The sequence below is a fragment of the Talpa occidentalis genome, unplaced genomic scaffold (assembly GCF_014898055.3).
Source record: "Talpa occidentalis isolate TD23 unplaced genomic scaffold, MPIMG_talOcc4v2.1 talOcc4.13, whole genome shotgun sequence".
In the NCBI taxonomy this organism is placed as follows: Eukaryota; Metazoa; Chordata; class Mammalia; order Eulipotyphla; family Talpidae; genus Talpa; species Talpa occidentalis.
Genome location: NW_023601322.1, coordinates 71,523,919 through 71,545,447, shown reverse-complemented (window position 1 = coordinate 71,545,447; position 21,529 = coordinate 71,523,919). Strand labels below are relative to the sequence as shown.

General features: G+C 38.1%; 1 protein-coding gene across 3 annotated transcripts in view; it reads left to right on the top strand.

Moving 5' to 3' along the window:
* The window catches only part of LOC119243448 (F-box/LRR-repeat protein 21), a 34,783-nt gene extending 13,370 nt beyond the window's left edge, over nt 1-21,413 (top strand). Inside the window, exons 1-6 of one of the 3 annotated variants that reach the window (XM_037509264.2) lie at nt 9,365-9,445; nt 12,578-12,730; nt 15,137-15,503; nt 15,943-16,065; nt 19,333-19,504; nt 20,169-21,413. In XM_037509264.2, the coding sequence (XP_037365161.1) occupies nt 15,138-15,503; nt 15,943-16,065; nt 19,333-19,504; nt 20,169-20,812 (1,305 nt within the window). In that variant the 5' untranslated portion in view covers nt 9,365-9,445; nt 12,578-12,730; nt 15,137 and the 3' untranslated portion in view covers nt 20,813-21,413. Of the gene's footprint in view, nt 1-9,364; nt 9,446-12,577; nt 12,731-15,136; nt 15,504-15,942; nt 16,066-19,332; nt 19,505-20,168 lie in introns of those variants that run through there. The other 2 variants (XM_037509265.2, XM_054694369.1) reach the window with 2 other exon arrangements.
* The last annotated feature ends 116 nt before the right edge of the window (nt 21,414-21,529 follow it).

Genomic DNA, 21,529 nt, shown 5'->3' with positions numbered 1-21,529 from the left:
CCTTGCCATGTGGGTTGCTCCCTGGCCAGCCGGGGATCGAACTCATGCTGCAGGGGCTGCGGATTGTTTCATAGTGCGATGCTTAACCCCTTGCGCCACCAGGGAGGCTCCTCTTTTTCTTCTTTTTGTAGTTTATGTGTTTGGCAATATGCTAGGGGGAAAAAAGTGAGAAATGAACCTGAATTTTTCTTTGGGAAGTAGACAGTTTATATATTAAGGCTAATATGGCATTGTTTTTCCCCTGTTGCATTGTCAAAAATAAAGAATTTATATTAAGGTATTATTAAATCAATAATGTTATCAGTAATACTCAATAAATATTACTGATACAATTCAAATATATATCTCTCTCCAATAGGATACATAGACAATTTCATTGTAGAGTTCTGAATTGATGTTGAATCAAATATGATTTAACCCCTGTGTAGTAAAGAATGATCCTTACCCAAAGATGTCTGGTCTTTATCCTTAGCTCCCACAATGTGATCTTTAAGTCCTTGGAATATGCTGCCTGATAAGTCTGTGTTTGTTTACCTGAGGCTTTGGGCCACACCAGTCTACAATGTGATTTCTGTTGATGGCTACTGGCCATATTGTATCAACTCCAGTCTGATGCCACTGAACACTAAATTCAAAAACACAGGCAATCAGTGATGTCGATGTGATGTGACCAAGTACAAGAAGAAGTCTGGACACCAAAGTTCAGATGAGCTTCACTGATTGGCAATAGTCAATAGGTATTTTCTTATGTTGCTGTAAGAATTTAGTACCATCCATGACTCCATACAAACATTGCTGAGAGAAATTAAAGAAAACCAAAATAAATGGAGAGTTTTGCCGTGAATTTGAAGAGTCAACATTTTTAAGATGCCAATTCTACCCAAACTGATTTCTAGGTTCAAAAGGCATTCTCCAGCAAAATCCCAGCAAAAATTGTTTGTAAATCTTAACATTGATTCTAGAATTCATGGTATATGCAAAAAATACAGATTAATCAAAACAACTTTGAAAAAGAACAAATTGGATGTGTGAAACTACCTGATTTTACTACTTATTTTAAAGTTATTATTCACGACAATGGACAGGAAAAGGAAGGTACTTTATTAGGGCATCTAAATTAGGCTATCTGCAGATTTTGCCCTAGATTTTGCTCCCAGGAGTCAAGAAGGGAGTGGAATGAAGTTATTAGAGAGAAAGGATGTCCTGAGCAAACGCCATACAGGCTTTGTGGATGCCACCCCCACTCCATCAAGACACTGGGAACTACAAATCCCATGATCCCTGAAGAGAAGTTGCGAGGACCTAAGGGTGGAGTTAAGCAGCCATTTTCTCTGTTTGTAAATAAAAACCAGCCATGTTAGTGGGGTCAGGGGCATTTCACTAGTGCTCTTAGCCAGAAGGTTTGGTCTCTGCAGGTCATTTGGGATTCCAGGACAGCGTAATGGGTAGGAATCATTTAAGAATTTATCTCTCTCTTTTCTCCCTGCGTTGTACATTTCCTCATTTCCATTTTCACTTTTAAATGAATCTTTGTTAACCTTTTGTGTGTGCCTGCAGTGTAAGTCCCTTTTAAGCTCACAGGTGAGGACCCACAGTCGGGCAACCCCTTTTATATTGGGGTTGTCCTGTGACAAAGTGTTCACAATTCTAAAACACAAGAACTGACAGTGACAATACTCTACCCTGCCCTAGTACAAATGTTGAAAGGAGTTCTTCTACAAGAACAGAAAACAGTTAAACACAAAACCCTGAGAAAAGTTGCAATAGGAATAAAAAATCAGAAGCATGAACAATGATACTATGAATCAACGACAGAACAATAAAGGGGAGAAAGAAAAGGACAGAAACTGTACAGTTACATGTTGGAGAGCCAACACCAGTTCATAAAGGACTTTTTTAGACATAATAAATTAGGTATAACCCCCATGCAACCACTAACCAAATATCTGGAATAGAGGCACACAGAAGAAATGAAGAAACTGATAGATACACTGGAGAAAACCATCCAAATGAAAGAGAGGAGGAAAACAAATAGAAAAAGAAACAACAGAGATAAAGCAAACAAAAAAGCCAGAATGATAGATAATAAACTACGTATCAATAATCACTCTAAATGCAAATGGCCTGAATTCACCAATTAAAAGGTACAAAATGATAGTTGGATCAAAAGTTTCTGCCATCTATATACTTTGTAAGAGGCCCATTTAAAACCTAAAGACAAAAATATATTGAAAGTCAAAGTCTGGAACAACATTCAAGCCCATAACGAAGACAGAAAAGCAGGAATTGCTATTCTCATATCAGATTCATTAGACTTTCAGCAAAAAACAGTAATCAGAGATAAAGATGGGCACTACATAATGATCAAGGGAACAATTCCTCAAGAAGATATAACTGTCGTTAGTATTTATGTCCCTAATACAGTGATACCTAGTTATATAAAGCAACTATTAACAGCATACATGCTGACAAAAATACAATTTTCCTGGAGACCTCCACACACCACTGACATGAAAGGACAGATCAACCAGACAGAAAATTAACAAGGAAATAAAAGCCTTAAATAAGTGTTGGCCCAGACAGACTTAATGACATACAGAGAGCTTTCCATTCCCAAATAAATGAATATAATTTCTTTTTAAGTGCACGTGGAACATTGTCAAGAATCAATTATATACTGGGACCCAAAACCTGTGTCAAAAATACAAATTAGGGCCTTCCTGGTGGTGCAAGGAGTTAAGACACAACCTATGAAGCTATCCACAGCCACTACAGCATGAGTTCGATCCCTAGCCAGGGAGATACCCACATGGCGTAACAGACCTCTCCTGACTTGCCTGCTGCTGCCCTCAGCAGTGTATTTCAGTCAGTCTGCCTGTTCTGTTCCCCACTCTGTCTCTGGTGAATCCTCTCACTCCCACACCTCTGGCCTGTATCCCAGTTCTTGTATGCCTAAATAAATACATCTTTTTTAAAAAAAAGAAAATACAAATTATATGAAGCATTTTCTCAGGTCACAATAGTATAAAGTTGGAAATTAACCACAGAATAATTTAAAAATAAGCCAAAACATGTGGAGACTAAACAGAATGCTTCTGAACAACTACTGGGGCAAAGAAGAAATTACAAAGTATCTGGAGACTAATGAAAATGGAGAAACAAGCTACCAGGTCCTATGTGATGTGCTAAAAGCATTATTACATGGGAAATTCATAGCAATACAGGCCCACATAAATATGAAGGATCATTAAAACCTACTACAAATGTCTCTATGCAAATAAACTGTACAACCTACAAGAAATGGATACATTTATAGATTCATACAAGCTTTCAAGAATGAACCAGGATAAACAGACAGCTTAAACATTCCAATCACATGGGCCTCCCCGGTGGCGCAGCGGTTGAGCGCTGGGTTGCGAAGCTGCCCGCAGCCTCTGCAGCGCCGGTTCGATCCCCGGCTGCTCCCCGCCACTGGAGGAGGGTCCCACATGGCGCGCGGACCTCTCCTGACGCCTGCTGCTCCCCTCAGCAGTGTACTTCGGTCCTTCTGCCTGCTCTGCTCCCCGTTCTGGCTCTGGTGGATTCTCTCACCCTCCCGCGCTTCTGACTGTACCCAGTGCTTGTATAAATAAATAAATAATTCTTTAAAAAAAATCACAAGTATAGATACAAAAAGTAATAAAAACTCTCCCTGAGACTAAAAGTCCAGAACCAGATGGTTTTTCCAATGAATTCTACCAAAACTTCAAAGGACCTAGTACTTATTCTATTCAAATTCTTCAAAAAAAAAAGAAAGAAAAGAAAAAAAGAAAAGAAAAAGGGCAGAAAGCTCCCAACACATTCTGAGGCCAACGTTAATTACCCTGATCCCAAAACCAAACAAGGACAGTACAAAAAAAGAAAACTGTAGACTAATATCCGATGAATTTAGATACAAAAATCCTCAACAAAATACTAGCAAACCAAATATAGAAATATATTAAGAGAATCCACTATGATGAAGTAAGCTTCATCCCCTGAATGCAAAGCTAATCAACATAAGCAAATCAATGTCACTTACCAGCTCAACACAAATGAGGATAAAAATTACATGATCATTTCAATAAACCCTGAAAAAACATTTGACAAGAATCAGCATTCATTTACACTAAAAATTCTCATTAAAATGGGAATAACTAGAACTTATCGGAACAACAAGAGGCCCACAAGCAACATCATACTCACTGGTGAAAATATGAAAGCATTTCTGCTAAGATCAAGAACAAGACAAGCTTGTCCCTATTACCGGTATTGTTCTACATAGTATTGGAAATCCTAGCCAGAGCAATTTGGTGATAAAAACATAACAGGAATCCAAATTGGAAAAGAAGTAAAACTGTTACTGTTCACAAATGACATGATAATATACGTAGAGAGCCAATAGTTTTTACTAAAAATAATAAATGAATACAGCAATATGACAGGATACAAAATTAAATGAAAGTTGAATTTCCTTATTAAACAATGTATCAGAAGAAAGGGAAATTAAAGGACAATCTCATTTACAATTGTACCAAAACTTAATGAAGGAGGTGAACAACCTATATATTGAAAACTATGACTCTGTTAAAGGAAATAAAGGAAGACACAAAGAAATGGAAAGATATTCCATGCTCATTGGTTCTATGAATAAATAGCATTAAAATGGTGCCATATTACCTAAAGCAATTGATAGATTCAACTCTGTATCTGTCAAAATCCCAATGGCTTTTTTCAAAATCCCAATGTTTTAGGACAAACAATTGTAAAATTTATATGGAACCACAAAAAGCCCCAAATAGCCACAGCAATCCTGAGAGAAAAGAAGAAAAACAGAGGTATCACATTCCTTGACTTCAGGCTGTATTACACAGTAACCATAATCAAAACATTATGCTATTAAAACAAAAACAGAAACATAGACCAATAGAATAGAATAAAAAGTCCAGAGTTAAGCCCACACAAATATAAACAGTTAATCTTTGACAAAGCAACCATGCCCATACACTCAAGAAAGGAAAATCTCTAACAAATGTGTCGGGAAACATGGATAGCCTTGTGCCAAACAGCAGGAAGAAACGGAAGAAAGGAAGGAGGTAAGAAAGGAGGGAGGGAAAAAAGGAAGGAAGGAAGGGAAATTTAACTTTATATGTGAAAATTCATTCAATAGGGCCTCCCTGGTGGCGCAAGGGCTTGGGCACCACACTATGAAGCAATCCACAGCCTCTGCAGCACAAGTTCGATCCCCAGCCGGCCAGGGAGAATCCCACATGGCGCAGCAGACCTCTTCTGACTCACCCGCTGCTCCCCTCACCAGTGTACTTCGGTCAGTCTGCCTGTTCTGTTCCCCACTCTGTCTTTGGTGACTCCTCTCACCCCACCCCCTGCGTCTCTGGCCTGTACCCCAGCTCTTGTATAGATGAATGAATAAATCTTTAAAAAAAAAAAGAAAGAAATCAATCCAATAGAGTAAAAATTTGCATATAAAAACTGAAACCATAAAAATACTTAAAATAAGAACAGCTACTGCAAGATGTATTTGGCAATGTAACACCAATGACAAGGGAAACAAAAGCAAAAATAAAGAAGTAGGACTACATCAAACTAAAAAGCTTTTTATACCTCAAAAAGCTTTTGTACCTCAAAAAAGCTTTTGTTCACAAAAACAAAAAGGCAGCTGCAGACTAGGAAAACATACTTACACACCATACATCTGACAAGGTACTAATTTCCAAAATATGCAAAGTGCTTATACAACCCAACAACAACAAAAACAACAGACAACCCAATCAAAAAATGGGCAAAAGACCTAAACAAACATTTTCCAAAGAAGACGTTCAGATGGCCTACAGGCACAGGAAAAATTGTTCAACATCACTTAAGGAAAGTGTAAATCAAAACCACAAGATGTGACACCATCCCTGTGAGATTGGCTCATATCAAAAAGAATGGAAATAACAAATGTCAGTGAGGATGTGGAGAAAAAGCAACTCTCGTCTACTATTGGTGGGGATGCAAGTTGGCACAGCCTCTATGGAAAACAGCATGGAGATTTTTTAAGGAAATATGTAAACCTCTTATAATTCAACAATCCCTCTGCTAGATATTTACCCCCATAATATAAAAACTCTAATTTGAAAAAAACATATGTACCTCTATGTTAACAGCAGCACTGTTCATAGTTGCCAGGTCCTTAAACCGACCTAAGTGCCCACTGACAGATGACTGGATAAAGAAATTATGGAATAAACAATGGAATTTGACACAGCTATTTAAAAAATGAAATAGTGGAACTGGACATGATTATGCTAAATGAAATAAGTCAGAGAGTGAAACAAAGTTATTAGGTAATTTCACCTATCTGTGGAATATAAACAACAATGAAACATATTGGCAAAATACAGGAAAAAAAAATCTGAGGCTTAGTAAAAATTTGCTGATTACCAGAGGGTAAAAGGGGGAGGGAGGAAGATGTAGGGGAAAGAAACGGACAGCATTGACATGGGAGGTTTGGTAGAGGGCAAGGATAGCATGCATGTGGAGGAGTAAATATGTAGTTTCAAAGTTATATAAACATATAAATGACTGACAAACTTAAAAATAAAATAAAATCAGGAAAGCTATTTTATTTTATTTTTTTTAATTGGGGAAAACATTTATTTGTTTTGTTGCAGTAGAATTTATTTTATGTTCTTATAATAAATTTTATTTTTATATTCCCCATACAATTGCAACCCCCCCCATTCGGACCCCAATCCCTCCCCTTCCACCCCCCACCCCCCAAAGTGTCTCTGGTTCATAGTTTTTTGTTGATTTTGATTTTCCCTTTCTTATAGTTATTCATTTTCCTGGTCCCTTATTTAAGTTTTCTAGATTCCTGCTATGAGTGAGACCATCCGGTATTTTTCTTTTTCTTTTTGGCTTATTTCACTGAGCATGATCCCTTCCAGTGCCATCCATGTTGCTGCAAATTGCATGTGTTTATCTTTTTTGAATGCTGAGTAATATTCCATGGTATATATGTACCACATCTTCTTGATCCAGTCATCTATTTTTGGGCATTTAGGCTGTTTCCAAAGCTTAGCTATTGTAAACAGTGCTGCTATAAACATAGGGGTGCAGGTGTTCTTTGGAATTGATGTTTCTGTGTCCTTTGGGTAAATACCTAGGAGTGGAATTGCTGGATCATATGGAAGCTCTATGTTTAGTAGGTCAAGAAATCTCCACACAGCTCTCCATAGTGGTTGGACCAGTTTGCACTCCCACCAACAGTGCAGGAGAGTTCCTTTTTCTCCACACCCTCGCCAACATTTGTTGTTGCTAGTTTTTTTAATATGTGCCATTCTCACTGGTGTAAGATGGTATCTCATGGTAGTTTTGATTTGCATTTCCCTGATGACAAGTGATGTTGAACATTTTTTCATATGCCTGTTGGCCATTTGCATTTCCTCTTCAGAGAAGTTTCTTCTTAGCTCTTCTGCCCATTTTTTGACTGGGTTATTTTCTTTGTTGTTGTTGAGTCTCATCAGCTCTGTGCAGATTTTTGTGATCAGTCCTTTATCATTAGTGTTGTGTGCAAAAATGTTCTCCCAGTTGGTGAGGTTTCTCTTTGTTTTTGTTATTGTCTCTTTTGCTGTGCAGAGCTCTTTAATTTGATGTAGTCCCAGCTGTTTATCTTTGCCTTCACTCTCACTGCTTTGGGTGCACAAAAATCAACTCAAAATGGATTAAAGAACTAGAAATAAGACCTGAAACCATAAAATATATAGAAGGAAATATAGGCAAAACACTACGTGATTTGCACATCAAAGACATCTTTACAGATACATCACCCAAAGGAAAGCTATTTTAAAAGACCCTCACCACAAAAAAGTATAATGGTAAATAAGCATATGAAAAAAATATTCAATATCATCATTCATTAGGGAAATGTACATTAAATCTTCAATGTGATACCTGTAGATATCTATTAAATTTAAAAGTGTGGGTGAAGATGTGAAGGAAATGGAACTCTGATACATTGCTAGTGAGAACGTAAAACAACCTCTTTGGAAAGCAAATGGACAGTCTTTTTAGAAGTTAAACACACACCTATTATACAATGCACACCTATTATACAAATACACACCAATTGTATACAATTGCACTCCTAGGTATTTACCCAAGAGAAATGAAAGCATATGTCCAAACAAAAATGTGTATGATACTGTTCATAGCAACTTTATTTGTAATAGCTCCAAACTAGAAATAACCAAAATGTCCATCATCAGGTGAATGGATAAACAAAACTTGCTTATATCCATGTAATAAAATACTACTCTGCCATTAAAAAAGGAACTGTGATACAACACAGATGAACCTGAAAACAATAATGTTGAGTGCAAAAAGCCAGACAAAAAAAGACTACATATGACATGATTTAATTTATATAAAAATCTAGAAAATGCGCGGTAATCTATAGTGTTAGAAAGCAGCTCTTAGAACTGAATGAAGGAGAGGTTATGGGTGGCAAAAGGAAACTTTTGGGAAATTAATTTTTTAATTACAGTCATGACTTCAAGGGTGTCCAAACTTATCAAATTGTACTCTTTACATATGTGCAGTTTGTCAATTATATCTGAATGAGGGTATTTGTAAAAAAAAAAAAAATATTAGGGGGATCTATGTGTTAACATGGAACTATGTCCATGATGTAGTAAGCAACAGAAGAATTTCCAGAACATTATATATATAGTTCGACCTCAGGTTTTCAAAAAAAAAAAAAAAAATAACAAAAGAAAAAGAAAGAAGTAATAAATCCTAACCGCTCACAAAATACTTGTGTATTTATCGAATGCCTTGTTTTGCACAAGGAACTGCAATGTTTATTCCCAGGAGATAACACAGATGTGACACAGGACACGGTGATGATATAAAGGTATTTAATACAGAACTGTTACCGCTTTTGCTATTTTAAAAGTCTCCTTTCGAGGATTTGTATTAATACAGAGAGGTTTACCATCTAGAAGCTGGAACGTTAATTCTTTGCCGTGTGGAAAGTTGGCCGTCGGCTTTACTATGGCATGGCAGGCTGACAGGACGATTTAGCTGAAGACCAAGCGGCAGCAAACTTCCCACTCACCGCTTCAGCGGGAACCGGGGGACGCCTGCAGCTCAGCGAGCCGGACGGCGCCGTCGGGAGGTGAAGCAGGACGCATGCGTAGCTGCCTGGGGGCGTGTCGGGGGCGTGCCGGGGGCGTGGCCTGCTGCGACGCGGGGCGGGGCCTGGGATGCCGGCGCTCTTGGAGGTCCTCGCACCCGCCCGGCCGCGCGCTGCGAGCTCTGGGGGCAGCCGCTCCGGGCGCGGGAAGGGCTGGCCTGGGCCGCCGCCCCTGAGCGCCTGCGAACGCCGGGGCACGCGCGGGAACACGCGGTTGTTTGTCTGAAGGTAGCGTTTCCTTCTGGGGGCGCGGTGGTCTTAGCGCGGTCGCCTCAGCTGGCTGCGAGGGAGGCGCGCTGGAGCCCGGGTCCCGCCTCAGGCGGGCGGTGATGTGGGGAGGGGTGACCGGGTGACCCCGCCCAGCCGCCTCAGGGTGGTGGTGTGCGAAGGGTGACCCCGGCACTGGGGCGTTTTAGTCGGGAGCGAGAAGGCGTGCCCTGGCCTCCTCAGCCGGGGGCCGCCCGGGGCTGAGGTGAGGGGCACCCCCTGAGGAGTGAAGCCACCCGCAGACCCAGGCCTGGGCCCCCCCCCGCCCCGGGCATTTGATTCACCCCGAGGTCGGGTCTTCTGTCTGCGTTCACCATCTCCGGGTGTGCCTTTCTCCAGGACCCCGCGCGGGGTCGGGGTTCCCCGCGTGCAGTCATTTTGCCCATCTGTGGAGGGCGGTCAGGTGTGCCCGCGTGGAAGCTTGGGAGCAGCGCTTGCCCAAAATGCTGTGGTTTTTGCGTGACTGCTGCAAGTTTCCAGGCTAAGAGTTGAAATTGCCACAGAGAAAAGCAGTCTCAAAGCTTTCCCGTGAGTCCAGTTATTAAGATGTTCCCGTTTTGTCTTTGTGCCCAGAAACTTTTCCTCAAAGATGAAGTAGAAAACTAAATTATTTTCTTTTAGAAAAGCCTTGCAAAAACGCTTTCTTGAATTCTTTGACCTAATTCTTATGCCCCAGGTACCCACCACGAAGGTAAGAGTCTCCCCCACTTCAGAAGTGCTTCCAGGTAGATGGCCTGGCTTGGTGACCTCCCTCCCCTTTCTCTTTCAGAGTCTGGAAGGAAATGGAAAGTGCTGCCTAAAGTGCCCCTCAGCCTTTCAGTGATTTTTTTTTTTTTAAAGATTTATTTTATTTATGCATGTAAGAGCTGGGGTACAGGCCAGAGATGTGGGGGGGGGGTGAGAGGATTCACCAGAGACAGAGCGGAGAACAGAACAGGCAGACTGACTGAAATACTCTGCTAAGGGGAGCAGTGGGCGAGACAGGAGAGGTCTGCTGAGCCATGTGAGTAGCTCTGTGGCCTGAGGAGATCAAACTTGTGCTGCAGAGGCTGCTGATTGCTGCATAGTGCTGTGCTTAACCCCTTGCGCCACCAGGGAGGCCCCCTTTTCAGTGATTTTTAACAGATTGCCTAACCAAGTTTCTCTGTAACCCTCTCCTAGCATCTCAGCATCTCTGCATGTATTTTGAAACTTCAGGTTTCATAGTGATTTCAAAGCAAACCTCCTCTTCCAAATTTAAAAGCTTTTTTTTTTTTTTTAAATACAGCTTAACACCACAGGATGATTTCTGAGCAAGTGCAGACAATTGCTAAAGTGTTATAACACCAAAAACCTCCAATCACTTGTTTAGGAAAAGATTTATTGGATGTGAATACTTACTATCTTTTGTCTTGTTGAAACTTTGATGATGTTGACTTTCTTATATTTAAAAAAAATTGTAGCTTTTAAATTTAGGCAAGAACTTAGAGGTCACATGGGCTGCAAAAAACATAAATATGTTTGATAACATTCCTAAAAAATAGGTTTTGTCTTCTTCTTGGGTTGTACTTTATCTTAGTGTAGAACTGTTATTTTCTTCCATGTCGATAGCCTGCTATTAACTCTGATGTCACTGTACCTCAATTTGGTCCGGTTTCAAGGACAATATCAACTGTTAACATAATTGGCTTTTATTTGAAAACTGTGTTTTAAAGCTGTATTTTTGGAGCACTTCTTCAGTTCTCCTGTTAGATAATACCTCCTTTGTCATAGCACCATTGACTGGAATTTCAGATTCCTTAGCAGCATCTGCCTGTGGTGGCAGCCATCTGCTTTCTCACTGTGCCCCTTTAGAAAGTATGGATTTCAGTCTGTCTGCCTGTTCTGCTCCCCACTCTGTCTCTGGCGAATCCTCTCACCCCCAGCATCTCTGACCTGTACCCCAGTTCTTGTATGCATAAATAAATAAATCTTAAAAAAAATTGGAAGTACCTTAAATAAAAGATATCTGGTCAGTATTTCTGGTTATTTTCTTTTTTATTATTATTATTATTTATTTATTTTTATTTATTTATACAAGCACTGGGTACAGTCAGAAGCGCAGGAGGGTGAGAGAATTCACCAGAGCCAGAGCGGGGAGCAGAGCAGGCAGAAGGACCGAAGTACACTGCTGAGGGGAGCAGCGGGCGGCAGGAGAGGTCTGTGCGCCATGTGGGACCCTCCTCCGGTGGCCGGGGAGCAGCCGGGGATTGAACCGGCGCTGCAGAGGCTGCGGGCAGCTTGGCAACCCAGTGCTCAACCGCTGCGCCACCAGGGAGGCCCTCTGGTTATTTTCTTTTTCTTTTTCTTTTTTTTTTAAAGATGTATTTATTTATTTATTTATTTATACAAGCACTGGGTACAGTCAGGAGCGCGGGAGGGTGATAGACTTCACCAGAGCCAGAGCGGGGAACAGAACAGGCAGACTGATGAAATACACTGCTGAGGGGAGCAGTGGGCGCAGCAGGAGAGGTCTGCGCACCATGTGGGTCCCTCGCTGGCGGCCGGGCATCTAACTGGCACTGCAGAGGCTGCAGGCAGCTTTGCAGCCCAGCGCTCAACTGCTGCGCCACCGGGGAGGCCCTATTTCTGGTTATTTTCATCTTGCTGCTTCTAACAGATTTGTCTAGCCTGTTAGGTAGTTTGGACTCTTCTGTTATCTGTAATATTTATACATATTTCTGGTCTTGTGACAATTAAAAAATTGAAACTTTTAAAAGTATTCTATGTTTTCATTTAATAAACATTTGGGTGAATTTGGGGATGGAGTAGAAGATAATTCCTTCCATTTTGGCCATTGTGTTGGGTTTGGATGGTCAGTCTTTAATGTCTTTTGATAATCTTTTCCTCGAAATACCATGGAAGATTTCCTAGATACAGAGGATCTGATTCACATGGTTACCTGACCCACCAAATTAGTAAACATATCAAAAGAGGAAATTGGGTTAGGATGGGTAGTGAAGCTACTAAGTGACTTTTGAGTCTCAGTCATCACATTCTTTCACAAATGCTGATAAACCGCTTTTGCGCTCTGCTAAAGAGCAGTGTTGTGCTTGCTCATCTCTCCCTTTGCAGAATATGGCTGTCACTTACTGGGGTCCTGTATTCTGGTTGTGTTCTTGTTGACCCTCAAAATTCCAGATGGTGACTCTGAAACAGCAGTCAAGTTCCCTCAAAACCAAGGAAATAATTAGTCTGATCATGAAAACACCAATGAACTGAACTGAGGTAGATACTTGTTCACTGTATTTTTAATGTGTTTTTATATACTTTTCCTGTTTATATACCTTTTCCAGATTACTTGAGTATTCTATAGCATAATGAATGCAGGACCTACCAACACAGCTTTAGCCATATTGATAACGTAGTAGAAGAGTTTTAGTGGTGAATAAACTCGTATGTCAGCTGAGTTAGGGAATACAAAACATCGACTTGTCTTTTTCTTATTCATGATGTGCCTCTGAAAGTGTGCCTGATAGTTTCTGCCTGTCTCTTAGGGTAGAATGTGGAGGGAGGAGAGTCAGCCTTGCCATTTGGAAAACAGTGATTTGGATAATAGAACAGATGACAATGGAGAAATAAAATTGTGAATATTTTTTTTTGAACTCAAATGCATTCTTCCTGTTTGTCCTCTAAAAATCTATTTTAGGTGTAAGGTTGAGAGAGAAATTGAGAGCAGGCAGATGTTAGGCAGTAGAGACCTAAGAGATGTTTTTATTGGATTCATAGGTTGCTCCTCCTCTTATGTCTAGTTGAATTTGCCTTGCAAAAGAGAGAGAATGCATTTATTATGTATTTTTATTTGATGGTTTTTTGTCAAGATGCGAAGTCACTGAGTTTTATCTTGGTGTAGAACTGTTATTTTCTTCCATGTCAATAGACTGCTGTTAACTTTAATGTCACTGTGCCTCAATTTGGTCCAGTTTCAAGGAGAATATCAACTGAGTGTGAATGAATTGATTGTATCTATCAATAGAAGTGAAAAAATTTAAAACTACAGAGCATGTGTTCTGTTACCAGTAGACCAAACAAGCTATGTCTATGGAATGATAAATAATGAAAGTTAAGTTTACTAACTTATTACTCTAATGTCATTATCTGTTGCTAAAAACTCGAACAGAGAGATTTACACAACCTATAAGTAAATAAATGTAATCCTGTACTCCCTGAAATTTTTTTAATTACCTTACTATATATTTTTATCAAAATGTGAATTTTCAGATCCTTGATCCACAACCTTCTATTCCCCCCACCCCACCTTCTATTTTAGTAGAGCTTCAAGTGTAATTCCTGGCAAGTGCTTTTTTTTAATGGACAGGTTTCCTTCTGAGTAGAAAAAATACTTTGGGAATCAATTTCCTAACTAAGTCCTTCAATATATACAATTATATATAAATATCCAAAGCATAAAAATGACTGTATTTTTACTAATACATTCTGATGAATGTGTTTTTGTGGTATTTTGCCAAGCTAGAAAGTGAAATCTAGTGGATACTGGTGAGTACCCATGGGCAGCAGTTAGTTCATTACATTTAATCTGAGTGGACTATAACTTGGAAGCCTTTTTTAGGTAAGAAAGTTTGTAGTTCGGAAAGAAATATTCCAGTTTTTTAAATGGCTGTGTATATTTTAGCTGGAGTTTTTATATCAAGGTTTTCAAGCTAGTGAAGATCAATTTGTCTTATATTCTAAAATGTTTTCACTGTTGCTCATTGTTATAAAGTTATTTCATATGAATTTTGTTTTCTCAGGTTTTATGCTTTAAAAGTCAATATAGACAAGGTAAAAGAGTGTTTATTTTAATAGAATTATTGGTATTCACATCCTATATGATGATTCTATCAGTGAATTGGCGGTTGAAGGGTAAATGATTTTCAGGCTTTTCTGCCCTCCCACCATTAGGATTGCATGCCTGATGGTGGGCACCTGCATTTGTTACACTGTTATAAGTTGTTTTGTTTACTTCTGTGGGCCATGGCTCAGTAATGACATACTTGCCAAGAGAAGCAGAAGACAGAGTCAGGAGAGAGAAGGCCAGAGAAGCCCAGAGTGAAGAGTTGCTGGGGGCCTGGAGGCCTGCTTGCACCCCAGCATCCCTGCCTGCCATGTACCTGGTTGCTGCACTACATGTAAAAGCTCAATAAAAGCCTGAGAAAGCCACCGAGGGCTCCAGGACTCTCCTTTACCCAGTCTGCCGAATCATGGAAAACCTGCTCTGTGCCCTTCCTGGCACTACAGCAGTTTAATGTTTTTACTAAACATTAGATAGAAATTGACCAGGACTAAATTTGGGACACACACATTGTTTCCTAGAATATTTCCTTTTGGAAATTTCTCCAGTCATCTCTTCCTGCACACAAACTCAATCACATACCACTAGTTTATTCTGTCATTGCAGTTTATCATAATTTCATTTACGGCATTTACCTTGCATTTCAGCACTTGACCATAGGTGTTTGAGTACACGTCCTCTCTCGTTTATCTCTGTATCCCTAACATATAGCAGTACTTAGCAATGACTGTTGAAGATTGCTGGTAAAATTTAATTGTTTTTCATTTCCGAATATTGTACAATTAGAGCACAAATATCTGTCGATGGGAGTGATGATCACTTAACATTTTTAATGTTTACAGAATGAAGAGGAACAATTTATCTGTGGTGAATGAAATTGTCCAGTCATCACCAGCAGTGAAACAATCAAAACTTGGATTCAATTCTTCTCTCAACCAGACTCATGTGTGCTCTCTTCTTCTGGACTGGGGAAGTTTACCTCATCATGTAGTCTTACACATTTTTCAGTATCTTCCTTTAATTGATCGGGCCCGGGCATCTTCTGTATGTAGGACATGGAATAAAGTTTTTCATATTCCGGATCTTTGGAGAAAGTTCGAATTTGAACTGAACCAATCAACTACTTCCTATTTTAAATCCACTCATCCTGATCTCATTCAGCAGATCATTAAAAAACATTCCGCCCATCTCCAGTATGTCAGCATTAAGGTAAGAAAAATAAGCGTTAAATAATAGATGGTGATGTACATTTGTTAACATTTTGTGTATCTATATCCTTATATTAACACCATTAATGAATTTTACAGGATTTTAATCCCAACTATTTCCTGTATTTCTATCTTTATGTAGATTGAAATATAGAATTTGAGCTATTTAATAATGTCAACTTCAATTCCCTTCTTTCGGATGCTATTGTTAAAATCCAGGTAATTGCAAAAGATTTCGAAGTGTGAAGGAAGTGCTTAGAAAGTTAATTTGTTATTGTCTCTTGCTTTTTTTCAGAGACATTTTATATAAAAACCACTGATTTACTTTATAACTTTAAGTGATAACTAAAATTTAGTAATTGAATTCTATTTAATAATTATATTGCCAGTATCTTTATAAGTTACTCTCAGGAAATTAAGATTTTAATTTGTTTTTGTAGGTTGATAGTAGTACTGAATCAGCAGAAGCTGCCTGTGATATACTTTCTCAGCTGGTAAATTGTTCTATCCAGACCTTGGGCTTGATTTCAACAGCCAAGCCAAGTTTTATGAATATGTTAAAGGTAAAGATGCTAGACATTTTTTTGAGATATACTAAAATTCTTCAATTTTGTCAAACTAGTCAAAAAAGGTCATTTTCCTAAAATGGACCTTACCCTGCTTGTATTCGGAATATTAGTTAGAATAGTTTTCTGTTGACTAACACTTGTGCTAAACTACCTTGTACATGTTTTATTCTTTATAATTTTAGTAATTGTTTCTACATTAGCTGTCATTCAGATAAAATTTATTAATTTTTTTCTTAAAGATTTATTTATTTAAGCATACAAGAACTGAGGTGTAAGCCAGAGGTGTTGGGGACAGGTTGAGAGGATTCACCAGAGAGAGTGGGGAGCAGAACAGGAGGATCCACTGAAATACACTGCTGAGGGGAGCAGCAGGCGAGTCAGGAGAGGACTGCTGCGCTGTGTGGGTTGCTCCCTGGCCAGGCAAGGATCTAACTTGCACTGCAGTGGCTACGGATAGCTTGACAGTGCTGTTTTTAACCCCTGAGCCATCAGGGAGGCCTTTTCAGGTAAATTTAGATATGGGCCTCCCTGGTGGCGCAAGGGGTTAAGATGCAACCTATGAAGCTGTACACAGCACAAATTCTATCCCCAGCTAGCCAGGGAGCTACCCACATGGCGCAGCAGACCTCTGCTGACTCGCCTGCTGCTCCCCTCAGCAGTGTACTTAGGTCAGTTTGCCTGTTCTGCTCCCCACTCTGTCTCTGGTGAATCCTCTTACCCCCTATACCTCTGGCCTGTATCCCAGCTCTTGTATGCATAAATAAATATTTTTCCTGTAATTCTTATAATTCTATAATCTCTCTATTGGAGTTGAAACAACATAAAATTTAATTAAATTTACTAATTAGTGGAGTCCACATAGTAGAAATTTCTTAACTACAGTGAAATAAAATAAAGAAATAATAAGTTTCTCTTTCATTAAAGAAATTCATGTGTAAGACCGTATATATGAAGTTATTAGATATAAAGGTGTTAGGAACCCAGCCTCTAGTCTATCCATTCTCTCCAAGGTGTCTTCTTTGTCCAAGATGGCTTTCTAAGATCTAACCATCACATTCTTGTTCTCGGCCACTGAGTGGAAGAATTGGGGAAAGAAGGGTATGTCTTCTTCTTTTCAAGGAGATCAGCCATGGGTGCCACATAATGCATATATATTCATTACCCAGAACTTAGCTCTGGCAGGCTAGGTCAGTGGCAATGTGCCCAGCTAAACTTAGGACTGAGTTACCAATGAAGAAAGAATGAATAGTTGTTAGGAATATACTAGCAGTCTCTGCCACAGAATAGAGTAACTGTCCTCTCTTTATTAAGACCTCAACCTGAGTGCCATCTCCTCAGAAATGCTTTCCTTGACCACTTTTGCAAAAATAGCACCCCCCTCTATTTCCTGTCTATCATATTACATTCTCCTTATATTTTTCATCAGTACTTGAAGTTACCTTATTTATTTAAAATGGTTATTCTCTTTCTAGACCAAAGCATACACTGCTTGAAGGCAGGGATTCGATTTTGTTTTTTTACCACTATAAACCTAGATTTAGAATAATACCTGATAGATAATAAGCAACTAAGTTATCGTTGTCAGTAAAACTGGCTAATGGAAACTTTCCTGCAGATGATCATAGAGGAATAGTAGCATCTTCTCTCTATTAAACTGGGTCGTGGCTCTCTTTCAGCAAACATTTTTGCTAGCCTGTTTATCTTTTTAAGACATACACTAAAGAAAAGTGGGTCATTTGGGGATTAAAGTAATATAATCAGATGAAAGCTTACTCCTTCTAAGTATTTATTTCCTTGTTTATGAACTATGGAATCAAATTAGCCTGAAATTCTTAGATTCTAAGCTGTTTTTAATGTTGCACACGGGCTTCCAAGGTCAGCTTCTAGATTAGTTGGTGCTAACCACAGCAAGGCACCAGCAGTGAGCAGTCTTCATTCCAGGTTCTTCCTCCATAGCTAAATGAGCTCTGTGGTTTCTGGCAAAGCCATGGATCTCTCATAGTCTCATTTGTAAAATAAGGAAAAAAAGATAAAAGTACAGCATTTCACAAGGCAATAAAAAGTGCTAAGCAATTATGTTGATACTATAATGAAATATATTGTGTTCTCTAATGGGTCCTTTAGGACTGAAAGATTATTCAGAATTGGTTAATGGGCACATAAACAGTATATTTCTTAAGGAAAGAGTAAAACATTTCTCCAATAAATGCTGACACCATAAAACTTAGTAAAGATGTCTAGCTGTCCGCCATTTAAAATTTTGTATCAATCAGTTTACAATTAGTAAAAACCAGTAAGATTTTTAAAATGAGTTAAGACTTATTACCAATTTGGTCATTCTGATAGGTATGGTACAAGCGTTGGTAGAGTCCAAATTGATTTTGTAAAGGAAAAAATGATCATGCTTGAATTTGGAGTCTAGACTTTCTTTGTCAAAAACTACCAGATCTGAAAACTTGTGAAATTCTACCCATTTTGAGGTCAAGCTGTAAATAATCACTGGTTTTTCCGTCTTCAAACTGGATTAAGTTTTCAAAACATCTTTGTTTAGATAATTTGCCACCAAAAGTATGCCCCTGAAAAATATGATATCATTCATTCATTTCTTTATCAACAAATACTGGCCTTCTCTGTGCCATATGCTATTTTAAGTGCAGGAAGTACAAGAGTGAATACAATGAATAACAATTCTGTTTATTCTTAGGATAGAGATTGAAAAGGTGCAGATAATAAATATTTTAGACTTTTGCATGTCAGTTCTCCGGACAGTACGTGAATGAAGGCACTTGTTTGTGTTCTAGTCTGACTTAATTATGAACATTGGAAGAGTTTCATATAATGTTCACAAGTCACAAAATACTATTGAATTTTTTTCAATCATTTACAATTGTAAAACCCATTCTTAACTCATGGACTGGATATGGTCTGCAGACTATAATGTACCAAGCCCTATTCTAAGAAATGGGTTAATTATGTCCTTTTTATGTTGAAAACCAAATCCTTAACATTGAAAATAATTGGAAGACATGTTCACAAATCTTTGAAATGTCTTTCTCAGCATTCTATTTATCAGTTGTAAAAGTATAAAACTATACTTTGTCATAAAAATATCTTCTGCTTGGCTAATTATACTATAAAAGAAATACGTTGATTGCTTTTACTATGTTATATGTATAGGGTGACATAAATTATTTTAATTATTTGATTGGAGCTATAGATTTTTCAGTAATGTTTTCATAATTCTTTCTTTTTACTTGCAAGTCTCATTTTGTGTCAGCACTTAGAGTTGTTTTTGACAACTCAAAGTCATTATCATCAGTCAAAATTGAAGACACACCAGTGGATGATCTTTCATTGAAAATTCTTGTGGCAAATAATAGTGACACTCTCCGACTCCTAAAAATGAGTAGCTGTCCTCATGTTTCATCTGATGGTAGGTTTTATATATATATGTGTATATACATTTTAATTTTTTTAATTGGTAACAATACACATTGTTGTTGGTATTTTGGAAGTATAGGGTCCCCCCTTCAGATGTAGTTATCCTACCACTCCCAGTCCCAAAGGACCCTTAGTCCATCACTTTAATCCATTTTGCTTCCTCCCCACTTTGTTCTTACCCCGCCTCCTCACACTCCCTCTTTGGATGCCTCAGTTCTCTGATCAACTTTTGAGGGCTAGTTTTTGAGTTTGGCTTTACCTGACCCTTTGTCTAGTTTCTTTATAGTCCACATAAAAGTGATAGCATCCGGTAGCTTGAATTATGTTTTTTATAGTAATAGTAGCAAGTTTTTATTGATAATTATGTGATTATGAAACATAATTTATCAAAGTAATCTTTTTTCAAAAGAAGTCTTAATCTGCAAGGTAAATATAGTTTAAATTGTTTCTCTTGAGAATATTTTATTATATATATTATATATTATATATTTTATTATTACATATACATGATTTTCTGTATCTTGGCATCCATATCCTCAAAAGACATTAAATGTCTATTTTAGCAAATAATAACTGATAGCGCTTTTTAAATTAACTTGATATATTAGTGTAACTATAATTCTTTGTTCTTAGGAATCTTTCCCCATTTTTCACAGGAATCCTTTGTGTAGCTGATCATTGTCAAGGCCTTAGAGAACTGACATTGAATTACTACATTTTAAGTGATGAACTTCTCCTAGCACTTTCAAGTAAGACTCACGTTAACCTTGAACATCTTCGAATTGATGTTGTGAATGAAAACCCTGGACAAATTGAATTTCATACTATTCACAAACAAAGTTGGGATGCACTTGTTAAACATTCTCCTGGAGTTAATATTGTTATGTACTTCTTTTTATTAGAAGAGGAATTTGAAACATTCTTCAAAGAAGAAACTCCTGTCACTCACCTTTATTTTGGTCGTTCAATAAGCAAAGCAATCCTAGGGAGGATAGGTCTTAACTGTCCACGACTAATAGAGTTGGTAATATCTGCTAATGGTCTTCAAATTCTTGATAATGAACTTATTTGTATTGCTGAACACTGTAAAAAGTTAACAGCTTTGGGCCTCAGTGAATGTGAAGTTAGCTGCAGTGCATTCATTGAGTTTGTAAGGCTATGTGGGAGAAGGCTGACCCATCTTTCTATAATGGAGGAAGTTTTGATCCCTGATGATGAGTATAGCTTAGATGAAATCCACACTGAAGTCTCCAAATACCTGGGGAGAATGTGGTTCCCGGATGTCATGCCTGTCTGGTAGCTCTGGTAATCTACCAAAGATTCTTAACTTTTTTTCAGTCAGTAAGAATAGCTTCTTTCTCTCTATGCAAATGTAAAGCTGCATTGCTGAAATACATTAGGTAAAATTATTTTATTGTTTGCAAACCATCTTAATGAATTTTAGCAAAAACATTTGAAAGAAATAGAAGAAATTTGAATAGCCAGATATCTTTGTAAATAGTGCATAAACACTGTATTATGGATTGGATTCTTGATATGCTAAAAACTTCAGAAGGTTTCTAGATAAGTTCCTCAACCTTCCTTGAAGGCATATCTTGCTGCATAAATTTATAATATTGAACTTCTGATGCCTTAAATTGTCATTTACAACTTTATATTGTTTTATTGCTTCTGTTTCATCTTGGTATGAATATATTCTACAAAATATGTAGTACTTAAAACTAAACAAAATCAAATACAAAATGAGTCTCACTTAGTTGTACTTAATTTTTAACAATATCCAAGATAATATTATGATTCAATAAACAACTTCTACTTTCCACTGCAATTTGAATTTTACTTTATTAACTTGGGAGAAGATGGACATTAAATTAAAATTAAATAATGCTAATTCATTTTATAAAAATTCTGTGATTGTTAACTGATTAAGTACACTACTGCAATAAAAAGTAAATTTTGCAGTGTTTAAGAGGGGTTCAACATTTACTGATCTACTATTTTGTACCTGGAACTATGC